Source organism: Amphiura filiformis, chromosome 6 (genome assembly GCF_039555335.1).
Source record: "Amphiura filiformis chromosome 6, Afil_fr2py, whole genome shotgun sequence".
Lineage (NCBI taxonomy): Eukaryota > Metazoa > Echinodermata > Ophiuroidea > Amphilepidida > Amphiuridae > Amphiura > Amphiura filiformis.
This window is the reverse complement of record NC_092633.1, coordinates 47,022,732-47,034,854: the sequence shown is the minus strand read 5'-3', so window position 1 is coordinate 47,034,854 and position 12,123 is coordinate 47,022,732. Positions and strand designations below refer to the sequence as shown.

The window sequence follows — 12,123 nt, the reverse complement described above, 5'->3', positions numbered from 1 at the left end:
ATGGATGTTTAGCCCTAATGAGATTCAATCAAAAGTATATTAAAAATAGTCACAATATGAATTCAAATGAGGGTCAGAAAATGAAGTGAGGGCGGTGACGGGAAACTCAAAATCGACTTTGGCCTAATCAAAAAGACTGATTACTCAATCCCAGGGATTCCCGGTTGCTCTACACGTACCAAAAATGTATAAAACCAAAGCCACTATCTACCCCAATTACTGGTATCCCCCCCCCCTCGACGACTAGTGTCACTCCCAACATCAAGTAGTGTTGGTAGTAGTGCACTATTTATACCCAGCTCTGGTCAGATCAGGGAATGGTCAGATAATGCTCATTATTATTGTTTAATTAGTGGTCACACCATGCTTGTTGACAGCTTATCAGTAGTCAGATCAGCAGGGATGCAATTGTATCCTTTTTCATAGAGAAAAATTGTTCAATGTTCTAAAAACCTTATTTGTGAACGGATTTTAATCGTTAGCAAAGCAAAATGTATGTTTAATATATTAATTATTTCATTAATAGCAATTTCCTAAGTTTCCATCCATAAATAACCACAGAGCATTATCTGTTTACAAAATAAGTGTTTATTTTCAATTAGCCATCTTATCAGTAAAACTGATAGGAGGCCAAATTATAGTCAAATCAATTAGCCATCTTATCAGTAAAACTGATAGGAGGCCAAATTATAGTCAAAAAACAGATTCTTTGTATGGTAGTCCCGGTAACCCAGTCTATATGTGGCTCAGTTGTAAACATACACAACACAAACCGACTGTGAAGGAGCCTATATGCACGTAAACAACTTTCTAGTACATGTATAATAAAATCCGTTTTTGAGTATAATAAAGAAAGTCATGCATTGGCAACATGAAGGAAATACCTATTGCTAACATGGTAAAATGCATACTCGTAGCCCAATCTTGTACATCATAGCACCCAGTTTGGGTTTGTAGTTTCGAAATGTTGCAATTAAACATTAGTTCTTTCAAATATGAAACGCTAAAACACAAACCTAGAACAAACAATCATTATATTTAGAAAGATATAGCAAACTTTCCATGATAGAGATTGGACCCAAGACAAAGTACACCCAAATTAGGTGACAATTCGGAATTAAGCCATGGCTGGAAAAAAATGTGCATTCCCGGTCCCCGCACTCCGTTCATCCGTGGGTATCCCGGGGGAGTCACTCCCATTGTGGCCTGTATGTACACCATCCGTGATAATCAACTTTTGAAAAGCACCCTAAACAAGGATTTAACCCTTGGCTAAAACGATACCCTTTTCATACCCTAAATTTCATTTCCGCGTATTAGGCCGTATAAAATTAATGTTTTGGTTCTCGTCCAGAGGATTTTCATGAATTGATGAGGGAGGGAGGTGTTTTTTGTTTTGTTTTTTTCCAATGTAAAATTAGCATTGTCAGTAGTTTTCGGTCTTCTCCAACAGTGCTCGAGGAAACGATGAGGCCCTTTTTTTTTTTTTTCAAATGTGAGATTCTGAGGATAAACCCCTAGAGTACCACAAAAAGACTTGGAAGTGATGCTTGTTCTCTAATAAACTTATTTTATATGTATGAAGATTTCATAAATCATTCCAAAGTAAAAAAAAATTGAAAAATCTAAAAAAAAAAAAAAATCTGACAAATCCCAGAAATTGAGGAGGGAGGGGACGAGAACCAAAATATTAATTTTACACGGCCTTAGCAATTGCAATTTTGTTACCCTTTTTTCCAATTTGTCATGTGTTTGACACCCTAAACACGGTACGCGCGTATCGTGCCTACCCATGAAAAACCCCGAAGGGGGTACTCAAGTTTGGTTTTGGTAGGGACGTGCCGCTGAGATTTTGGAAGTAGACCCATAAATATACCAATTTTTCAAGAAATTTGGACCCATTGATATACCAAAAGTCAAAATTTTCGGCCGAATTTACCCAAAATTGTCTTAGTTTTTACGAATTTTCCGAAAATTTTGAAAATTTTGGCTAGATTAAGGAAAAATTGGGCTGTTTTCCGAAAAAATTGAGAAAATTTTGAAAAAAGGACCCATTCATATACCAAAATAGGCTTTGAAAAAGGGGTCATATACCAGAAGGCTGAAAATGCTACCCATGTTTGCGGCACGTCCCCGTATGGTCATTTGTACTGAGTACCCCCCCGGGTGAAAAACTACCCTTTTTACGCGTTTTCATTATCGCGGATGGTGTACAGGACACAATGGGAGTGACCCCCAGGGTAGACTAAATCCTCCAGTCTCGAATATACGCACGGCCGTTGCACTGTGCTGTATACGAGCCGCCGCCATGTTTGTCCGCCAAGTTTGCGAGTGAGAGGCCAGGGACTCAGGCTAACCCCCAGGGGCGCATCCAGGAATTTTTGATAGAGGGGGCGCCTTTTGGTCAACGACGAAGAAATGGTGTTAAGGGGGTTACCCCTCGAAAACTCAACGGTTTTTGGCCCATTGTTTGCTGCTCATGGCCGAATTTGTTCATTTTTTTTAATTTCTTTCATTTTTTGTATTTTAAGTTGGGCCGGCGCCCTTTGCTAGGCAAAAATAGAGGGGCGCGCGCCGGCTACCCCCCTAAATCCGCCCCTGCCCCCCTCGGTGGGTATTCATGTTTGCCCCTTTGCATCTCGATATTTCGCAACATTTTCAGGGGGAAAGGCCTTTTTAGCGAATTATTTGCCCTTCGACAATACCCCTATTTTCGCTAGAACGCCTCCAGTCAGTAGGCCTAGTGGCGTAGCATCATTGCCGACGGGGTGGGGGGGGGCACACATTCGATTGCAAAACTAGAAAATCTCATAGAAAAATTGCATAAAAACGACCTGTGCCTCCTGCAGACCCGGTTCCCCAGTCATGGTCGGTGCCCCCCCCATATGCCCAGTTCCCTGCCCCAGCCATTCTGGTTCGACTTCCTACCAGAGATTATGAATTTTAAATCACTAAAAATTTAGGGACCTTTCACAAACACTTATTAGGGGGGGGGGTCTGATACAAAAAGGGGCCCTGAAATTTTGAGGTCTGAAAAGGGGGGCGATTTTTTTTTTTGCATCAGCACCCACAACAAGTGTTTGTGAACGGTCCCGTATTTCGTTGTGTCAATTTTTGGCTAGGGTAGGCCTATTTGAGAACCTTGGGTATTTTCAACCTTTTCAGGCGCTTTGTTATTTTGCGGTATTTTGTGTTGTGCACCCTTGAATTGTAACACAAGCTGTACATTACCAGCACGGAAACTAGGAAACACAATTTACACAAACATGTTTTGTACGATTGATCATAAATATTGATCCAGAGAATATAATGAAAACTGGCATATTTTCGCGGGCATTTTTCACCACAATATAGCTGATATAGGCACTATAATAGTGATATCAAAGAGGCCGTTTTCACTACTTGATTGTCACACCGGTAAGTATGCAATCAATTCTGTTAGGTAAGCTTAAATTTAAAATTTTAATTTAAAAATTAAACATGTAGGCCTACTAAGCTGATTGTAAAATATGTAAACAAAATAGAGCTGTTTGTGGCTATATACTCATTGTGCTATATTAGGCCCTTCACACTTGATTATTAGTTTCCTGTTAAAGATTTTGAAAAAGGGACGAGGTGACTTTTAATTAAAGGCCCTTTCAGTGATTTCACAGGAACATTTAAAAAATGGAAATTTGTCAGAGTTGCTTAGAAATAAAGAATAAGTCTACAGAATTTCATTAAACCACTTTTCCCCTGAATACATCGACAAATTAGTCAAAAAACAGAAGTTTTAGAAATGTTTTCTACTTCAACTCAGATCGACTCGAGAAAATCGAGATTTTCGTACAGTGCTTTATCCACCAATCGACTGGAAAAACTTCCTAGTCCAGTGTTTCTAACACGGGGAAGTAGAGTCTAAATTGATTTAAAACAGAGTAACAGACGCTTAATTTTTGTAGTAGAAAACAAAACTAAACGTCACCGAGGCAAACTAACGGTCAATTCAAATATGAAAAACAGTTAAAATTGTGTATTTTGTTTAAAATAGTAGCTACTGATGTAATAAGTAGTAGAAACAATACTGACGCGTGTTGGTATGGTGGAGAGTGAGCTTCTTTCGATCTCGAGTCGGACTTTTGTACTGTCAGTATCAAAAGTCCAGATTCATGTAAATGCTTTATTTTGTTTAAAATACACGGCTTTCGACCGAACCACTAGCAGGCTATGTTAGCACATCTATGCCAATTACAAAGGTACCAAAATCTGAATTTTGATGATTTTTACGATCGTCCGGATGAGCAAATCACTGAATGGGCCTTTAATATTAATTATCTTTTATTTTCTTTATTTAGTTTGAACTATTACAAGCAACTATTGACTCATTTTGACTAGAGCGGGCATTTAATTATTTCACAACAATATTTGATTTTATAAATAAGTGAAGGTGGAGTTGTACTCTTTGTTCATTCATTATTGTTGATATTATTAAAGGCAGAAAATGGCAAGTAGAAGTAGTTGAAAGTTATTTTAAAAGAGAAAATTGGAAATAAAAATAAGATAGCCTAATTAATTATTTTGAGATTTTCAATTTTGGACGCGGGCGGTAAACAGGAAACTAATAATCAAGTGCGAAGGGCCTTAATATAAATACTAGAAATTTCAATTGAATGAACACAGCTTTCAACAGCTCTGTGCGAACCAACTGTGATCGTATAATGGCGTATTTCAAACTACAACGCGAACGTACAACCTTGGTCGTATTACAATTATTGTTATTTAACTAGTGAATACAGGGGCAGCAGAAGTAATCTTTTGAATTTGTTAATCAAGGACACTTGTGCGAATTGCAAGACTACTTAGTATAGGCCAAGTGAAAAAAATAACATACTGTTCGGACCTTTTTGACCTTTCCATAAATTTGTCTTTTACCCTGGTTTCTATCAACTTTTAGAAGCAAAACAGTCATTGGGGCTGTCGGCTTTTTATGTTATTATAATAAATGAGTTATACATGGTGGTCTCAGCAGTGGCGTAACTAGGGTTGGTAGCGCCCGAGGCAAGAAACAAAATTGGCGCCCCTACCCCCACCCGAGAATATCTTAGATGCGGGTATTGGCGTAGCTAGGGGTTGTGGCACACAGGGCTAAGGATACATAATAGCGCCTCCCCCAATTCTTGAAAAAATTGCGCCTGGAGCGCGTGGAAATTTGGACAGATAAGGCCTACCACTAGTTGAATATCGGTCTTAAAATGTTCTTTCAATTGATTTTGTGCTGAAATGCACACAAAAATTTTGATTTTCATCGCTTGGAGGGGCGCAGAATCGATGCTGAATTGGTTAATTTGGCGCCCCCAAGAATGCCCCCCCCCTGAAGTTACGCCACTGGGTCTCAGTACAACAAAATCTCAACTCCATTAACTCCCTTGAGTAATCATGGTATGTAGCACTTGTATAAATACATGGTGCTTAAATGAATAACATTAAATTACCCACATGAGCTATTATGGAGATGTGTCATGGTCTATGCTTTGTTGCACTGAGCCTTCGATATACACTTTATAAAATGTAGCTGATACTATGTAGTTTACCACTGTTTATTTCAGTCTGTGTTGTTCTTTATTGCAGCAACTGCCAGTCATCAAGCACTTGAAAGACTAGAGTGAACAACCATGGCCCTCCCATATATTCATGACACACAGGTACTACTGATTGAGAATATCGCAGACCAGTTCCTCAATCCTGACCTCAGTGATGTAATGCTCGAAGTAGGTGGCACCCAATACCCTGCTCACAGATATGTTCTGGCAATACAAAGTCCAGTCTTCAAAACCATGCTGACAGGCAACAGATGGAGAGAATCTCATGGACGCTGAAGTCCACTTGGAAGAGGATGACTAATTATGTGAATTGTATTTCAAAGATTTCCTCAAATTCTTCTATACTGGAAAGATAGACATCAACTATGATAATATTTCATCGTTGTTCAAACTATCGGACAAATACAACATGTCATCGTTGAAAAATGGATGTGGCTCTTTTATTATGAAGCAGATAGGAGCAGGTGATGAGTTGGGCCCTATTATGAAATGCATCCCATATGTTAATGAATACTTCCCTCACTATCTGACCTTCTGTTATGATGGTATCACAAGGAACTTTGCTGACATTGAACATTATCAGATAACTTGCTTGTCTCTTGAGAATCTGGAAGTAATTTTATCGGGCCAAAACGGCAGCATTACCGCTCCAGATGAATTCTTTGTATACAGGATGGTGCAGAGATGGATTATGGATACCTATGATGAGGCCATGGTGTTAGAGAGAGAGTCGGCAGCTTCGCATCTTCTACCACTTATCCGCTTCTACAACATGGATGCGACGCAGATAGCAGAAGTTAAAGAATCACCCCTCGGTAAACTATGCTCCGATACCATCATGAAGAACCATCTTGCTCATGCCTATGAAATGCAGGCAGAGATGTTTGCTTTTTCGGTTAAATCGCCAAAGAGAAGGAAGCTTTCCGGCGGAAGAGTTGAACACAAATGTTCTTGCAACCCAAGTGGCGGACGTTGCGAGCACATGAACCCGAGAATATACTTTGCTGACCCATATGGGAAGAGCATTAAGACCAAACTAGACTCCAACGTCAACCATATTTCATCACCTGTTGTTGATTTACGCAGTTTAGAATCTTATATTAAGATATTTGGGAAGAATCACTGTGAGAAACATGGCGATAAATTGAGTCGCTGGAAGATCAGCTGGGTAACAAAGGGTGATGATAATTCCAGTTGTGATCATTTTCAGCTAATCCCACCTGGTTTTATACACGTTGGACGTACCTTTGATGTATGTATTCACGTGAGTGTACATTCTCGAGATGCTAGAAAAAACAGGTTCAGAGTAGATACACACTGTTTAAACATGGTAAAATATTATCTGCTTCAGCAATTAGGTTGGTTTCACCATCTAGGGTAAAATGTCTGGCAGAAGTTTTTGAGTCTGGAAAAATAGACATTGCTATATATCTTTCCTAACTTATTTCAAATCAGTGGCGTAGCCAGGACTTTTTCAGAGGGGGCAAGGGGTGGCAAGGCACAATTCTACTAATTCTAGGGGGCGAACTTTGACAAAAATGGGCTATGTCAGGGTGGTCAGCATCCCCTGGGTGGGGGGGGGGGGGGGGGAGGGGAGACTTCTCATTAGGCTTTTAATGATTTTTGGGTGCAAAAGTTGGTCAAAATTAAAAAAAATTAAAAAACTGGTCCTAGATATTTTTATCTAGTTTTTAAAAATGAATGAAAAAATTTTTATGACTCAAGTTTTTTGGGATTTGCTCCAAAATGTGCATTTTTTGCCCAAATTTGACCTCACCGATGAATTGATAATGTCTTTGCCATTCTAACTATGTATGCTTTATACTTTAAACCAATAATTTAGCAGTTATAATGAGGCCCAAAAGTTTCCATAAGTGTTAAGAGCACCCTTAACGCATGGGTACTGCTACTTGAGAGCCAGCAGCTTATCGGTAAAAGGGGGGTCTTTGGAGCTATGAACAGTCAATATCAAGGGTCTCTCTTGGCTTTCTGGGAAAAAGAGAAAGGTGAGGAATTGAGTAATTTAGGTTTTAAACGCTGAAATAATCAAGGGTCTTCCGGAGCTATATTTTGGTCAAATTTAGGAAGTCTTTCAGAGCTGTGAAATCCGTAAAGGGGAACATACCCAGTTCCCCCCATGAGTTTTGAGGCAAAACCACCAAATTACGTAAATTTCCTCTTTTGCTGCAATTTTGCGCAGAATTTGTTGATTTTGCCCACCCCCCAAAAAAAAAAAAAATTCCTGGTGCCGCCACTGCCCCTGGTCGGTACAAGCCTCATAATTATACAACATTGATATACAACATACATCAGGGGTGTGAAATCTCCTCTTTTAAGCTGAATTCCTCTTTTTTGGACATTTCTTTAGACCAAATTTGAGCTTTTTCTTTCATTTTCAGCCCATTTTGAGCATATTTTTCAGTGCTTTTCCTCTTTTTTGAACAAAGTTCCTCTTTTTTCAATAGAGGTCACTCATACCCCTGATACATAAACATTTGTATATTGTTTTTAAATATAAATTAAATTCAAAAGTTTAAAAAAAACCAGTGATATAAAAAAAAGTACATGGCATGGCATGGCATTTCTACATGTAATACATGAATAAAGTATTTTGTTCTACATTTCAAGTCAAGTTGATAATATGTGTGATTTTCTGTTCTATGTACATGTACTGTGCAAAATTGAGTTATCGTCAACACATAGTGCTCATATAAACCCTATATAACCTAAAGTTATTGTGCTCCTGGAGCACTGTGTTGATGATAACTTACTGATTGAACTACACAATTATTTTAAATGTGCTGAGCTCATGAGCTATTAAATAAAACATACACTGGTCGCCAAACCCATTTCATTTATATCCTAACCCTAACCCTTTTTGAGGCAAATAATATTCACATGTACACATAGTTGAGGTTGTCGATATGTCAGAAATTGGAGTGAAGGGTAGCTACTCAGGACCCCACAAATAAAAATGCAATCGATCATGTTGATCTTGGGTAGTCATGAAAACCCGGAGGCAAAACTAGGGTACATGTTGAAGCCCTGGGAAAATACTTGTTTAGGGTCCATTTTAAAAATCCAAGCATGAGCACGATATTATACCCACCCACCTTGGAATACAACAAGTGCAATAAATGTCCCCCCCCCCCCCCCCTACCAACTCAAGTCCAGGGAGTACTCAGCACAAATGACCATACAGGGATGTGCCGCAAACATATAGGTAGCATTTTGCCTTTTATACATGTATGCCAATTAAAATTTTGGTATATATGGATGGTCCTTTTTTTTTCAAATTTTTTCGGAAAATAGCCCAATTTTGCCTTGTGTAACTGCAAAATTTTTGAAATAGTCCCATAACCTGGGGGAAAATGTGTAAAAAAATACAACAATTTGTGTTAATAGCGCCTTGGCATGAAAATTTTGACGTTTGGTATAGGTCTATTGAAGGTCCACATTAGGTTTCACTGCCTGATGAGAATTGAATTATTATGAGAAAGACAATAATAATGATGAATTGAATATTATGCATATTTTTAAATTCGTTTAAATACTTTGTTTGTCCGTGGGCACATGAGAAAGACAATAATAATTAATATGTTATATTTATATATAATTACTTTTTTGTTACATTATTTTCTTACACAAAACCTTCCCATTTCATACGAAAGATATTCAATTTATTTATTCTCTGAAAACAAGCTTTTTCTTCTTCAATTTTTTACTTAAAAATGTGAGAACGTGGCGATATATGGTTTTTCATTTGAAAACCTGTTCCTAAATAAATAATACTTAGCACTCAGAATAATATAGTTAAGCACTTTGAACCTTGAATGTCCTTCCAGTCCCAAAATTATATCTTTATAACATAGATGTATTCGAGTCTGTATCTTTCCATTTAACCATGTCTCTATCTCCTTCCAAAAAGAGTTTATTTGATGGCATTCCCAGAACATGTGATCAATTGTTTCTTTATTTTGACATAAATGACAATTTTCGTTCTCTTTCAGATTAATAAGCTTTAAATAACTATTGCTTGGAATTATTCGATGAAGGATTTTATATTGAAAAATCTCATTCTTTCTTCAGTGGTAATTTGAAAAGGTAATGTCCAAATGTATTCCCAATTTAGATTACCCAAATGATCAAACAAACGATCATAATAATTCTGATTTACTGGTTTTGTTGATTGTGACATGTTAAATTGTTTAGATACATCACGAGTTGTTAACTTCTTTACTTCTAACGAAATATTTTTTTTAATACTTTTAAGTTTACCCATATCTGTTTCAGAAAGTTTCTTTATTTCTAATTTCCATTCCCTTGGTAAACTATTTATAACACCGTAATATGTTACAAAATCAATACATCGTCCATATTTTTCACAAAGCTTTTCGTATGAATAAAATGAACCTTTATCATCTAATATATCTTTAATCTTTATTAGTCTTGTTCGAGCTCTATTAAGAGCCTTGTTTACATCTTTTGAAAACAACTTGTTATAACTTAGTGGCATATGCAATACATCTTCCAAATTGATTGTTTCTTTGTTATTACATTGTTTAAAACTTTGCCAGCTTAAAATGACTTCTTTGTAAAACTGGGGGAAATTTGCAGGAAAAACAGAATCATCAACATTGCATTGTAACAGGAACTCCAGACCTCCCATTCTATTAAAGAAATAATTTGGGACATCTTTCCACGGTGCATAACCTTCACTCAAAAATCTTTTTAGCCACATTATCTTTAATGCTTTGTCTGCATTGAATATATTTACCATCTCTATTCCTCCGCTTTCTTTTGGTGCAATTAAAACAGAACGTTTGATTTTTTCTGGTTTTCCACTCCATAAGAAGTTATACAGTATCTTTTGAACATCAGATAACACATTTCCACTCACATAATCTGTGGACATTAAATAAGTCATTTGTGAAATACCAATACTTTTTACTAATAAGACCTTTCCTCTAAGTGTTAGATCTCTTTGTCTCCAAATATCTAATTTGTCCTTTAATTTTGTGAGTCTTGGTTGAATATTATACTCATTATATTTTTTACTATCATAACCAACAAATAAGCCCAATATTTTCACAGGTTCCTTAGTTGGTTTAATACCATAAACATAATCATTACAGTGTCTAAGACTTCCTATCTTCATCAATTCTGTTTTCTCCAAATTTATCTTCAAATCAGACAACCTTCCAAACTTATCTATTTCTCTTACAAGATTCTCCACAGATTTTGAATCGGATAGAAAAAAGGTTGCATCATCTGCAAAAAAAGAGCACTTAAGCTCCACCCCACTTGGGAGTTCTATGCCATTAATATCCTTACATTTCAAAGTTATTAAAGCCAACATTTCTATCACACATACGAATAATGCTGTTGATAACGGGCATCCTTGACGAACACCTCGTGTCAGATCAAACCAACCAGTAGAATACCCCTTATTTATTACACAACTTTTAATATTTGAATAAAAACATTTTACCCATGAAAGCAGGTTTGGACCAAAATTAAATTTTTTCAAGGTTGCCATAAGAAAACTCCATTCAACAGAATCAAAAGCCTTCTCCAAATCGGCAAAAAGCAACATACCAGGAATGTGGTTATCATTTGTGTACTGCAGAATATCTTCAACTAAACGAATATTTTCTCCAATATATCTACCTTTGACAAAGGCTGTTTGATGATTACCTATAATACTTGGTAGTACACCTTCCATTCGTTTAGCAATTGCCTTTGTACCTATTTTGTAATCGATATTTAATAATGATATTGGACGCCAATTTTTGATAAGCTTTGGATCTTTTCCAGGCTTAGGTAGAAGAGAAATTATTGCTTGTGATTGCGTTGTTGAAAGTTGACCATTTAAGTAGCCAAAATTTAAAGAGTCAACTAAAATATTTCCAAGCAAATCCCAGAAACATAGGTAAAACTCACTAGAGAAACCATCACTCCCAGGAGATTTATTTTTAAACATATCTTTTAAGGTTTTGTAACATTCGTCCAAAGTCAAACGCTTTTCACAGAGCTCTTGCTGTTGTGGAGAAAGCTTGGGAATCTCAATTTGATTTAAATATTCCTCAATATCTTCATAACCTTCACCATCTTGTTTACTTGAGAAAAGATCTTCATAAAAGACTTTGATTTCACCAAGAATATCTTTTGATGTTGTTTTAAGGACATTATTTACAAGTAATTCATCAATTCCCTTTTTTGAAACATTTCTTTTTTCCAAGTTAAAAAAATATTTAGAGCTTTTTTCTCCTTCATCATAATACCTGTCTCTTGATCTCACAATACTACCATTAACTTTGTATTTATATATTTCCTCTAAGTTTTTCTTCACTTCGGCATACTCGTGTACAATTTCTTCTTGAAGTTCATTATTTATCTTTTCTTCAAGATCAATTAATCTTTTATTCAAAGATCTTTCACGTGCATTTCTTTCTCGATTTTTTGTGGTTGAATATGATATGGTTTCCATACGTAATTTGAACTTCATAAATTCCCAAAATTGTTGATCATTTAAGTTAGCATA

At 36.6% G+C, this 12,123-nt stretch overlaps 1 protein-coding gene across 1 annotated transcript; it reads left to right on the top strand.

Moving 5' to 3' along the window:
- The first annotated feature begins 5,852 nt into the window (after positions 1–5,852).
- Positions 5,853–7,145, top strand: LOC140155509 (uncharacterized). The gene has a single exon (XM_072178377.1). It carries the CDS (start codon positions 5,989–5,991, stop codon positions 6,958–6,960), a length of 972 nt encoding a protein of 323 aa, XP_072034478.1. The 5' UTR covers positions 5,853–5,988; the 3' UTR covers positions 6,961–7,145.
- The last annotated feature ends 4,978 nt before the right edge of the window (positions 7,146–12,123 follow it).